The following is a 13,148-nucleotide window of genomic DNA, read 5'->3' as shown; positions in this document are numbered from 1 at the left end:
AGAGAAATGACTTAATGAAATGCTGTTTTCCTTCCCTTCCCATCCATATACTGTACTTTGTTTCACTAATTCATCAACCTGCTTATTAGGACCAAGTTGGTGGTGCTTATTTCTGATTAACAGCATATGCTTTTATTATGATGATTTGGGTTCCAAATTAGATTGAGAGGAATGGCAGGAAAGCATAGTTTCATGGCACAAAATGATGTATCAAGAATAAGAATGCACATATAGAGGGAGGGAAAGAGAGGACTGATAAACGGGTGCTTCCTGATTTTTTTTAAAGACAGGAAATTAGTCAAACCACTTAATTCTATCTCATTTTGCTGAATGAAAAGGTTTATTTGGACTACACTCTAGCAGTAGGAATGGTGTGACTAGATTTCCAGTGATTCAGTCAAAACTCTATGGGTATTTAAGCAGCTATACCACGGATGTGCCGAGACTCAGGTTGGTTTGGTCTATATGGTTAATCTTAAGGAAGTGCAAATTTGCCAGTTAATAAAGAGAAAGGACTCCTCCTTGCTCAGTGATGAGGCAGATGGTTTCCATGCAAGAAGTCCCAGATCCAGTCAAGAGTCCATCTGATCAAAAGGAACAGGCAGCAGGAGAAGGGATCTTCTACCTGAGATCCCAAATCAGGGGACCTGCACTAGAGAGATAAAAAGCTTGACCAGGTAAATTGCACATTAAAACTCCTCAGGATTTTCCCTTTCTTTCTCCTCTCCTTTTCCCCACGGCAGAATTTATTTGATAGTATCAAGAACGAACCATTTTCCATTCCAGAGGACGACGGAAATGACCTCACCCACACTTTCTTCAACCCTAGTCGGGAAGGCTGGCTCCTCAAGCTAGGTAACCCACTTGTAATTTGCCAATAAGAAAATAAAAAATCTTGTTCCTGATTTCTACTCAAATTCAAGTCTTTCTTAAGGAAAAAGGGAGCTTGTTGTGTTAATACTGGAGTTGAGGAGGCAACAGCAGAAGCCAGCCAGTCTTCAGCTGTGGGGTGAGAGCGACCCCTGGTGTTTGACTGGTATATACTTCTCTAGAGCAGTGTTTTTTAACCTTGGCAGCTTGAAAATGTGTGCACTTCAACTCCCAGAATTCCCCAGCATGCTGGCTGAGGAATTCTGGGAGCTCAGGTCCACACATCTTCAAATTGCCAAGGTTGAGAAACACTGCTCTAGAGACTCCTGCAGAATGCACAAGGCAATAACAGAGTGGCTGATTCTTTGCTCCTCACTTGGCCTGGTTCTTGGCTGGCATCATTTAATGGGCTGAGGGAAAGCCACCTGGAGGGCCAGTTGCTGGGGAAAATGTTAGGGACGCATTTTCAAAAGATAAATTGGAAGCTGTGGTGCTTGGGTCAAGGGACCCAGGAACCAGAGCTAGAATACAGTCGTGAAGGTTCTTAAACTCCAGCACAGAGCACTTCATTTATATATAACATATACATATGTGCCTATGTCGACAGGTTTTCCAAAGCTGCACAATAAACAGAATTTATGAGCAGGAGATTTGAACCAGAATTGTCAAGAACCAGTGATTTAACCAATAATTTGTACAACAACTCAGCAATTCAAAGAGAAATGATTTAATGAAATGCTGTTTTCCTTCCCTTCCCATCCATGTACTGTACTTTGTTTCACTAATTCATCAACCTGCTTGTTAGGATTAATGGTGGGACTTATTTCTGGTTAACGGTGCAGTCTTCTGCCTGGCTGGTCTTTGATGTGCTCCTCTCCTCTCTTTAAAGGTCTAAAACAAAAGCTGTAAAGAAAGGATAAGGCATTTTGGCTCTGACTGAATCTAATCCACAAGATTCCTGGCGCAAACCCCCTTACTTTACCTGAACATCTCCTCCCCCTTCTTCTCTTCACTGAGAAGCCAAGTGATATCTTGAAACCTTTGCCATTCCATGACTTTTTTAAAGGAAAAAAAATGGATCTTAGGAAAACAATCCTTGAATGTTCTAGCTGGGAATGTTCAAGCTGGGAAGGCCTGTCACCTTCAGTACCTCCGTGGGAACTGGATGATATCTAGGGGAGAAGAAAGGGATTTGGAAGAGAGGAAGGTGGAGCCTTTAGCGCCATTCCATGATGTGAGCCATCCCCCTGGAGGTAGTCTGGGATGACATCTGGCTCTTGAGCTGGATATTTTTCCTCTGCTCCTGCCCTAAACCAACATTTTGGATTTTTTTTAAAAAAATAAGCTGAAAAAAATTATATAGCAGCAAGAGCTTGAGGATTAGATAATGGATTTTCTAAACCTAGAAACACAGTTATTGTAGGTTGTGCCACGTAATGTGAGGTATTCTAAGACAGAGTTCTAATCACATCCCCTTCAACCAGAAGCAGGCAAATGGTAGTTAACTTCTGATGTTTTGACAAAGTATCTGACCAATGGCTTTACTAGCTGTAGCAAATATTGTTTAATCAATAATCCATATAAAGATGTTCCTTACGCTTGTATGTGTGTGTGAGATAAATCTCTACCTTTATCTCTCTCCAAAAGATAACTGGCTCATTTCATTCCCTTTTTGCTGTAGGAGGCAGAGTGAAGACCTGGAAACGGCGCTGGTTCATTCTGACAGATAATTGCCTGTACTATTTTGAATACACCACGGTAAGAGTGTCCTCAGGGGTGAGTCTCAGTGTATAAGATTACTTGGCTAGTCTTAGAGCCTAGGTGAATCAGAAGGTTGTCCAAGCCCACTTTGACTGATCTGTTGAGCTGAGCTGACCATAGCTGAATTCAGGATCGCCTGAATAAGAGTGCCCAGTACCTGACTTTATCCTGCTGATATATCCAGGCAGAGGTCTTCTACCTTTATGGTCTTCCACATTACCCTACCTGATGCTTGGCTATGCTTGGTTCACTACTTATTCTGGTTGTAGAAGTGAACAGTCAACATGAAAAACTTGCATGAAAGAATGCAGAATCCTTCATGACACTGAGGTCATGGTTTCAGTTCATGGTGAGGTGAATGAAGTACTTTATCTGATTGCATTAGCAGAAGGCTCTCTAGCTTTTCAGAGTTATATGGGACAGTATGTATCTCTTGCAGATCACATCCTTGTTGTCCTGTCTTTCTGGAATGAATTATTCCCCTGATTCCTTTCTACAGCAGAAACTAAGAAACCAGTTATCCTGTTTCCCATTCCAGTCATAGGGCATTTTGTACAGATGTCACTTTTTTCTGCTGAACTGGAATCCCATGCAGGAAACAGGGAATTAACTCTTCTTACAGACATGTTTAAATGGAGACTTAAGATTTACCAGTAATTTCACTGATATTGTGTGCACACTGGGACAACCTACTTATGATTTCTGCTGTTCACTAGGACAAAGAGCCTCTGGGGATTATTCCACTGGAAAACCTATCAATTCGACCAGTAGATGATCTGAAGAAACCAGTAAGTCATTGCTACTGTATCCAGAGAAGCAAACATTGCTATGACATTGATACTAACTTCTGATTCCATTTTTCAAAAGTGTCCTTCAGTATGTTCAATGTGATAATGTTTTGCATCATTTTATACATCCCAGTTAATTAGCTTTTAAGGAGGCTTGTGTATTTTTCTCTAACTAAAATCTTCAGCTCCCTCTAGTGTCCAATATGTAACATTGCTTATCTTTATTTTGTCTTGCAAAAGTCCAAACAAATCTATTTCCCACAGGTAGGATTCTTTATAATTAACTCCAAATTTTTATTCCAAATTTATCTGGACCCTTAATCTGTTTATAACTTTCTAGGATCAAAGTCTTATTTAGCTTTTTTCTGTTTATTTCAATTTTTTAAATTCTTAAATTTATCATTAAAATTTTCTTTCATTAAGGATTGAAGGAAAATTCACCCAGCATTTTCAGACTTGTCAATCCAAATGTCTCTAATAGCTTAAAAGTAGTTAACAAGCAATTTCCAAATGTGATTAGAAAAGGAAGTTTGCGAACTTAGTATCCTTTACAAGGCACCAACTACAGTTGTGAGCAAGATGGCTATTCCTGTTGTCTCCCAGTGCTCAAAACCTGCCAGAGACCGCTGTCTTGCAAGGAGAATTGTTCAGAGCACATGTAAGCAATCACCCATCCTCTCCTTGTCCGGAGATCTTCTGAAGAGCAGGTCTACTCACCAGCTGTTTGTTCTTTGCTGCAGTTGTCGGCTCTGCTTTTCATGGAGCCCTCTTCAGTCTGCCATTTCTTTTCAATTTTCTTGGTTTTTTACAAGTCCACCAAGCATGATCAAATGATCCTTTATGTTGTCCACATTTTCAACATTAATTTGAAGCACCATTATACATTCTAGATAACTTTTCTGGAGTCATATACCAAAGATACATCATTTTATAAAAGTTCTCTTTTAGATTATAACATAATATGAATTTCAGTCCTTTCAACCACATGTTTTCCCACTGTTCCAACAATACGTTATGTCCAAAACTCTTAGCCCATTTTACCATACACTCTTTCACTTGTTTGTCCTCCATTTTAAATTTCAGCAAGAGTTTATACGCTTTGGCAATTACACATTCATCATCTGTACATAAGTCGAATTCTGTCTTCTGTTGCTCAGTTCCAAATGCCCTGTTATCTACCTTAAATCTTTCTTTTAATGGTGTGTATGAAAACCATTGAAAACTAAATCTCTCTGTAGCCAGTTGTTCTCTCGATTTCATCTTATATTTTCTATGCTCTTGTTCTAACAACTCTCGATAGGTTAACCATTTCTCTTTACCTGTATTTGAAGTTACCTGCTATTTCTTTCCTATAAAATGCTTCTTGTGCTGAGAGCCATAAAGACATTTTCCGGCACAGTCTGGGTTTATATCTATTCCGTATTCTCAACATGGCACTTCTAACATAATGATTTTTGAAATCTACATTACACTTGTCTTTCAAAAGATAAGAAGCAGCCCTTTGTTTCCAGTCTGGCCTAATCAAGGACCCAAGATACAGCCTTAACAGTGTCAGTCAGGATGATCTCGTCAGAAAGCTCCACTGGACAAAAACTGGTACCAGACCAGAAGCAACTTTCCTTCCTTGTCTCCTAGTATAGTTAACAGAATGGAAGGAGGAGGATTACCAATCACCAATTATACATGATGCCACATGCCATCCTGGAAAATTATTAAAGGGGTAGACAAAGCGGAAGCAGCTAAATTGCCCTACAAAGCTGATATCAAATCATTTATTTTCTTGCATACCATTTGGATGTGTAATCCTAACAAGGGTATCTAAATGGCTGATTCTCGCTAAGGACCAGCTAGGTATAAATACAAAGGGATTCTTGGCCAGCACATTCCATTCATTAATCAATGACACTATGCCAAGCCTGCATACACTGACTCAGTGGGGATTGCTTCAGAGAAAATTGGCACAGGATTGGGTTGTACAGCATGGAGATATCCCCAGATCACAAGCATTCTAAAGAGTTGGGGTTTACATGAAACCCCAATTATGGGCTTTTCCAGAAAATCAGCCTTTCTGACTCCCAAATCTTCAGAATTCAGTTAAAAATGGACCCAATATAGGATCTGGGCTGTTTCGAGTATTCAGATAAGTATCTAATGAACATGGGCTTGTTTATATGTTGATGCTTTACTCTTCCATGTATTCACTCTCTGATTTAGTTACTTCCTTATTTTCAGCAAATCAAAAATCAAGATTAGAAAACAGGAACAAAACCTAATGTCTAATCCTGGTCTGCAGAATACACATGTATCATACTTTGCCAGTCCAGCAGTAATCAATTGATCTATTTAAGATGCTTATTTTCTGCTTTTCCTTGTATGGTCTCAGGTGGCTAATACAAGAATGGTAAAATGCAATTAAAACTCTGGTATGCTGAAATCCATCAAATGACTAATGGAAGAGAAGGGAAGCAAGACAGGGAAACAGAGAGGGGGAAGTGCTTAAGCAGAGGACTGCTTCATGTAACATCTTGCCATGATTTAGCAGTTTACTGGAACTGAATCTAATTAGATCCCAATACCCTCTCTTAACGCACATTTTAAAATAAATGTTGGTACTTTATTGAAGGGGGGGGCTAGAACTATGCCGCATCATCTGGAAAAATGCAAAATCTGTTAAGTAGCTGCATTCTATTCTGCATATAAATGAAACAAGTGTATAAAATGGCATCCTCCTCCAGATGTGTTGGACTAGCAATTCCATCATCCCCAGCTATCCTGGCCAGCGTAAATAAATTGAAGGTCCTTTAAGATTCTTGTGCTGTGTCATAGAGGGGTCCAGGATGTTTAAAGCTTAAAGTATTAAAGGCATTTTGCTGTTTCTCACCTACAGCATGAAAGAGATGTGCACACACATTTCAGATATTGGAAGGAGCAGTATTGCTGATTCTCATTGTTTTCCACATTTTCCTCTCAGAATTGCTTTGAGCTCTTCAATGCAAACTGCAAAGGGCAGAAGATCAAAGCTTGCAAAACTGATGGGGACGGAAAGGTAGTTGAAGGCAAGCACCAGTCCTATAAGATCTCTGCAGCCTCCCAGGAGGACCGTGATCTATGGATTGAAGCCATACGGTAAGGAAGAAAGGCTATCATGGTTCTATAGAGGAATACCAATGAATGGAAAAGAGAGCCCCACAAGGAGAGGAATGTTCAGTAATAAGGAATATCACAATATTCTAGTGGGAGCTTAACAGAAGCATCTATCTGAGACCATTTCACGAAATTGTTCTTCTGTAAAATATTACATTTGAAGTTATGTGAATTATTCTGTCCCTGGTGTTTTAATTGTTGGCCTTCATAGGCATATGCAATTAATCACTTGCTATGCAATCATCAGGTAAGGAACATGCATGTGTGAACCATCTGACTGCATTTACTTTTGAGGTCCCCCCACCCCCCAAATGATGACACAGGTGAGATACTTTTGGTGATGAAAGTTGCCAAGGGATGGGCAGAGATAGAAGCAACACTGAAAAAACATTTCACCCCATAAATCAAGGAAAAGGGAGTCCCAGGAAAACATTTCAAATGCACAGATAAAAATATCGACTTCATTACCAAAACCTGGGAGGGAATACTGCTTTGTATTCTTTTCAGCAATACTGCCTTCCTTATTTCCTACTTCCTTCTCCCCCAGACATTTGTCATGATCATCCCAAGCATGAGAAGAGTTCTCTAAACCCTTCTGGTCCATCATCCTACTTCCTAGAGTACCAAGGGTCCCTAGAAAGACTAAGAGGAAAGATGAAGGCCACTGTCACTCCCTCTTGTCTGGTATAAGTTCAATGACACATTATCTGTGAACACGGAAGATGTATGTAGCTATCATATGGCCTGTTTCTTCCCCCAGCTTCAAGTTTAGAGATTCTTCTATGCCCTGTGAAGGAGGCAATCAATGTTTGCTAACAGCCAAGTCTTAACATTCCTTCTATTTTTCTTTATTTAAGAACCAGTATCACTAGAGACCCTTTCTATGACCTGGTTGCTGCTCGTAAGAAAAAAGTTGCCAGCAAAAAATGAAACTTCTGGTTAGGACCACCTTGTTCAGTCAACGATTAACACCAAGAAATGACTTCCATGAAGTCCTAACGGCAAAATTCCTCAACAATGTCTATGAGACAGGCAAGCGATTGAAAGGATGATCAGTCACCTTCTTTCCCAGAATCAAAGTATGCAGAATCAGAGACTGCTACAGGAATTCTATCTTGCCTTCGTGTACAGAAAACAAGCACAAATTTCTGAGTATATGGAGCAGGATATAGTTGTGTACATGTATGGGTCAGGAAATCCAGGAAATGGCACATTTCTTTTGCAGTTGCAGTGTTTTTATACATGTAAAACTAGATTTTTTACATTGACTCCTGCCCCATCTGATTCACTGTTTTGAGGTCTCTTGAATAATGACGCTGTCTGAGATAAATGTACCTGGAATACTGGATGAAGGACATTAAGGGGAACTAATAGACCCAAGGGATGCTGTGGAGCTTGACCAGAATAAACATATATTACTGTGTTGCTGAGCTTGGCAAATGGCTCTTTTGGACATGTGAATCATTGCCAAGTTTATTGTAATACTGTATGTTAGTTTTGCAGGACAGAACCTTCCAGCCAAAATCAGGCTCTAAATAAACAATGTTCTTTGAGTTGGCTGGTCCTTCAATGTTGGAACAGCTGAAAAGTGTGATTACAGATGGATATTTGTTTAATTCCCTCCTCTTCTGAAACATTCACTAGCCCAGAAGATCAAAAGCTAGATTTTGCTATGGAAGACTTACATTCAAATTCCATTTTGACCATAGCTTTTTTCCTTCTTCTCATAATTTTTCATCTGTAAAATGAGTTCTGTAAAATAATAAAACTTGTTTAATGTGGTTATGAAGAACTGGGCTGTTGTAAGAGTGATGGCTACTTGTAAAAATGCAAATGAGGAGTACAATTATTTTTTTTTAGGTAAGTAGATGTAAAGAGTTGCATATTATTAAAATACACTCCCATATGCACACATATACAGAATTAGGGTGCATTGTTTTCCATACAAATTCAAACAGATGGAGAAATAACAATTTTTCTTTTTAAATGAAAAAAATGAAAAACATCTTGCAGTCTTTTACACTTGTGGTTTTGTTTTTATTTTATCAACATAAAACAGAAGCGGGAGGTATGTTGTATGTCTCTATTGCTTTTCTTTTTTCTTATGAATCCCACTACACAATTTGGAAAAATACCAAAGACTTGTTAGATGCAAAAAGTCTTAAATTCACCAAACAGCAACCCTAGTTGCTGCTAGTCAAAGAAAGAAAGTCCAACTCGGATGGCCCAACAAATAACCTGATATAAGATTACCACTGACAGGTTTGGAAGCTGATGTCACTCAAGGGTACAGAAGATGTACTCTTATTCAAAATAAGGAATATAGGGGGCACAAAAAAGATCTAAGTCAATTTTAGGTCTTATCCAGAGCTCCTAAAGCAGATCAATGTGATCTAACTCACTGTAAAGATCCAATCTGACTTAAATCCACGATCCTAAGTGAATTCTGAGAAAAGGGAGCTCTATTCAATCTAGATTAATCAATCAATCAATCAATTAATTAATTAAGAAATCTAGCATGTGGAAGAAACATGTGTGGGTTGTTTTAATGTTTACAGAATAAAATGACATTTGCTGGAAAGCCACACAGGTAATGGATGGATGAAATATGATCACTACCAAAATAATTCATATAGGGAGATTGAACTAGGCTCCTTTAAAATCTGTCTTTTTTTCTTTTTTTCTTTTTAGAAAAGTGCCTACAGCTCTGTCATTTGGGGATAGAATAATAGCCTCTCTGGTGGGAGACACCCTCAGTTTTTAGATTAGGTTGAGAGGTATTTTGCAAAAGGAAGGGTGCTCTGAAGAATGGTGATGCCCTTCCTGAATGTAGTAGAGGTGATTATTGGGGATTGAGGCAAAAGTATACGGCATTAACTCACCATGGTTTGCATGAATTTCATCAGTTTGTAGATTTAGCTTACACAGCTTGCCAAACATGAACACAACTGCTCAGCTGAAAGGATGGGATAACAATGAGATGACAAAATATTAATGCCATCTGCTGGCTTATGAATGAAATAATGATCTGAATTTGAATATTCCATACCACCCTGGTTTGCAACTTTTTTTTAAAGCTCACAAATATGCAGAATGTTAGCATGTCTAGTCTGATCTTTTGATTAACATAAGGAATTTTTTAAATTCTGTATCTTAAAATTGGAGATTCATGAATTGATTTCCCAAGATTATTGGGAATATGTATAATAGAAAGACTGTAACACTAACAAGAAGCCCAAACAAATTATAGATAACACTGAATATAATCAAGGTTGGATGCTGGTAGCAATTGCACAGCTATGCAAGAAAAACTGCATAAAGTCGACAGTTTTTTGGAAAAGTATTTTTATTAGCACCGAGTCCTTATAATTGTGAAAAACAGCCCGAAAACGTGTGAATGCCAGAGATTTAGATTAGATTTTAGATTTTTTTAATCTCGTCTTTATTATTTTTATAAATAACTCAAGGCGGCAACATACTTAATACTAGAAGAAATAGTTAAAGATTTATTGATGCCAATCTATGTATGATCACATTCTGTTTTAGCACCCTCTGTTTTAACTAATATATTATCTGTTTCTGCTAATGTTGTATTTACTTGTTACTTGAATTATTTATGCATTATTATTCTTATGGGTTAATTAGATTATTTTGTATTTTTAATTGCAATGCTGTCTACCTTGTCCTTTTTAGCCATGAAAAGTAGGCTATAAATCCGTATTTAAGCAAACATTTGGTGCAAAAATTCAGACTGCGGTGACCACTGCATTTCTTTCCTGTTCTTTAAGCTGGGCAAGTCAGACCAATCCATAAGAAGAATTGAGGGTGCTATTTGCATAATGTATATGTGGTAGCTAAATTTAGAAGGTGGATTACTTATGTGCATGGTGATTATGATAATGAATTACAGTCAGGAAATCAGTAACTCCCTTTTTTCCTGAGGGTGGATGAGCAGTGACCATTCTATGTCTTGGCTTCTCCTTTTTTGCAGACAATCTAGCCTCTTTTATCTTCATTTGTGGTTCTTCTTTCTCTCTTCTCCTGAAGAGGGCTCCGTCCACAAGGAAATTCAGATGCCAAATTCTGGGGGTTTTTTTTCCTTTGCCAGTGCAACAGGACAGGTGAATTAATTCCAGCAGGCGCAGTAGATAGATATTAGAGTCAAATCATGTGCAAGCATAGGAGATGAAGGTGGAGGTTTTCCTTGAACAATACCCCTGTGCTGCTCTTCCTTTTTGCTAATGGTCCCCCAAGGAATTTGCTTATTTATTTATTTATTTATTTATTTAGTTAGTTAGTTAGTTAGTTAGTTAGTTAGTTCGTTCATTGGTTAGCATGTATCATACGTCTCCCCATGGGAAGAGGATGAAGGAATCTCTGTGGCAAAGAGGCAAGTATGAGTAGAAAATGAGAACATTTTACTCTACTGGACATTGCTAAATATTCTGAAAAGAGTATACATGCCAGCAGCTTTCTGACCAACTTGGCTCAAAACAGGAACTCCAAAAATGGCTTTGTCTGTAGCACCTGCTCAAATACCTGAGGATGTGCAAAGAGAAGGAATTCTCAGATGCAAAATAATTCCAGTTGGGCTTCTTCCCAGCTCTCCCAAGTAGGCTACTTTAGAACTCCTTCCAGGTGATATGAAATCTAGTTCCAGTTACTCCCTCCACAGTGCTTCCTCAATAAAATGAATAAAACCCTTCAATATTACAAGAAACTCTTCTTAAGCCTTTAAGAATATTATATCAGGCAGAAATTTGGTCATGTGAAGTTCTTGGTGCTCTCTGAGCTTGGTTGTTTACTTGCAGACATTTCATTACCCAACTAAATAACATCAATGTGAGTGAGTGTGGGGTTTGCTTCAAGCTACAATATATATAACAGGCAGCAAGCTACTATATATAAACAGGGAGCAAACCCCACACTTACTCACACTAATGATGTTACCTAGTTGGGCAATGAAACGTCTGCAAGCAAACAACCAAGCTCAGAGAGCACCGGGAACTTCACAGTTCAACCCTGAGCCACATATATTCTCTTCTACAGTATTAGAAGTTCAGTCAGTTTAATTTCTCCCAATATTCAATTTCTCTGCCCACAAAATATTTCACCTGCAGTTGAGCCAGCCCTTGACATTTTGTTTCCAGGGACTAAGAAGCAAATAAGCCCTCTTCTTTTCAAATCAAGGTGCAGGGTTGCATATGATTTGGCACCCAATAGAAAATCCTACCAGTGCTTTATCCACACAATAATAAATTAAATCTTCTGATTCTTTTGTGATATCAAAGTACCGCCCACTTGGCCCTACTGAATTGTATGGTTGGCCTGGGCCTCTTAGTGTAAATTTTCCAAATATCTTGAGCTATATTTTCTCACTGAATATGGCAAATTTTGTAACGATGCCTACAACTCTAATTGGGAATCATGGGTCTCCAAAATTAAAAATCAATATTTTAAATAGGGACCAAATGACCCAAATCTGAAGGACTGCTACCACAATGGGCAAAATCTCATGTTATCACATGAAGGTTTATGGAATTTTTGCCCATTTTTAAAATTTAAAATTCATTGCTCATTGGAAGGATCGATAATGAAGCTCAAGCTCAGATATTTTGGTCACCTAATGCGAAGAGAGATCTCTTTGGAGAAGACCCTGATGCTGGGAAAGATTGAAGGCAAAAGGAGAAGAGGACGGCAGAGGATGAGATGGTTAGATAGCATCACTGAAGCAATGAGCATGAAACTGAGCAAACTCAGGGAGGCAGTGAAGGACAGGAAGGCCTGGCGCAATATGGTTCATGGGGTCACGAAGAGTCGGACACGACTTAACGACTAAACAACAACAACAACAACAACAAAATTTAGAACAGGTTAGTGCTCATCACCTTGTGGGAAATAGCAGTGCCTGCTGTCCTCTGAGAAATGACCATCTTTGTCTTTAATTTCCTTAGAGATCTTGGAACATAATACAAACCAGGTAGCTCCTTTTTTAAAATCTATTTTTATTAGTAGATAAGAGGAGCTGCTGCTGAAGCAGGAAAAGTGGATTTAAAAGGTGGAGAACATCCTCCTCACCATATATACGTATGGCTTATATTTTCTCCTGTATTGAATATTAGATTGATATGTCATATTTCCCTACTGCCTTGAAGGCTCCGTAAGTGTCATTTATACCTCCAGAAAATCCCTATACCTAACTAGTGATTCATCCAGCTGCAGTGCTATATATAATACTGTATCAAACATTTTAAACTATCTCACTAACTTAGCTTCATTAAGTGAGCAATATAGATTGTATCTGGGTTTGTGATTTACTGCTCTCCACCTTCTGACTGGTAATGGGAAGAAAGTGAAGGATTGTATTGCTACGCTGTTTGATATGTACAAAAGCAGAGAGAGAGTTTAAATTAAAAGAGGAGGAGGAAGTAAGTCAGAGTATTATTTCTTTTAGCCATTTAAGAGACAAGAAATTGAGCTGGGAACAGATCTCAAGAGATTAATTTGGAAAAAAATTGGAAAGGTTTGAGGCTTTAAAAATCTCCTTCTTTAGCACAGGATCTCTTTTCCCATAACCTTACAGAA

The 13,148-nt window shown here is 38.5% G+C and overlaps 1 protein-coding gene across 1 annotated transcript in view; it reads left to right on the top strand.

Moving 5' to 3' along the window:
- The window catches only part of CYTH4 (cytohesin 4), a 36,269-nt gene extending 25,966 nt beyond the window's left edge, over positions 1-10,303 (top strand). The window contains exons 9-13 of the mRNA XM_007421010.3: positions 744-855; positions 2,552-2,628; positions 3,348-3,419; positions 6,391-6,545; positions 7,421-10,303. Coding sequence (XP_007421072.1) covers positions 744-855; positions 2,552-2,628; positions 3,348-3,419; positions 6,391-6,545; positions 7,421-7,493 — 489 coding nt within the window. The 3' untranslated portion in view covers positions 7,494-10,303. The remainder of the gene's footprint in view (positions 1-743; positions 856-2,551; positions 2,629-3,347; positions 3,420-6,390; positions 6,546-7,420) is intronic.
- The last annotated feature ends 2,845 nt before the right edge of the window (positions 10,304-13,148 follow it).

Source organism: Python bivittatus, unplaced genomic scaffold (genome assembly GCF_059951505.1).
Source record: "Python bivittatus isolate LINGU-HERP-01145 unplaced genomic scaffold, Pbiv_v1 ctg000330_np1212, whole genome shotgun sequence".
NCBI classification, from domain to species: Eukaryota; Metazoa; Chordata; class Lepidosauria; order Squamata; family Pythonidae; genus Python; species Python bivittatus.
This window is presented reverse-complemented; position numbering and strand designations above follow the sequence as displayed.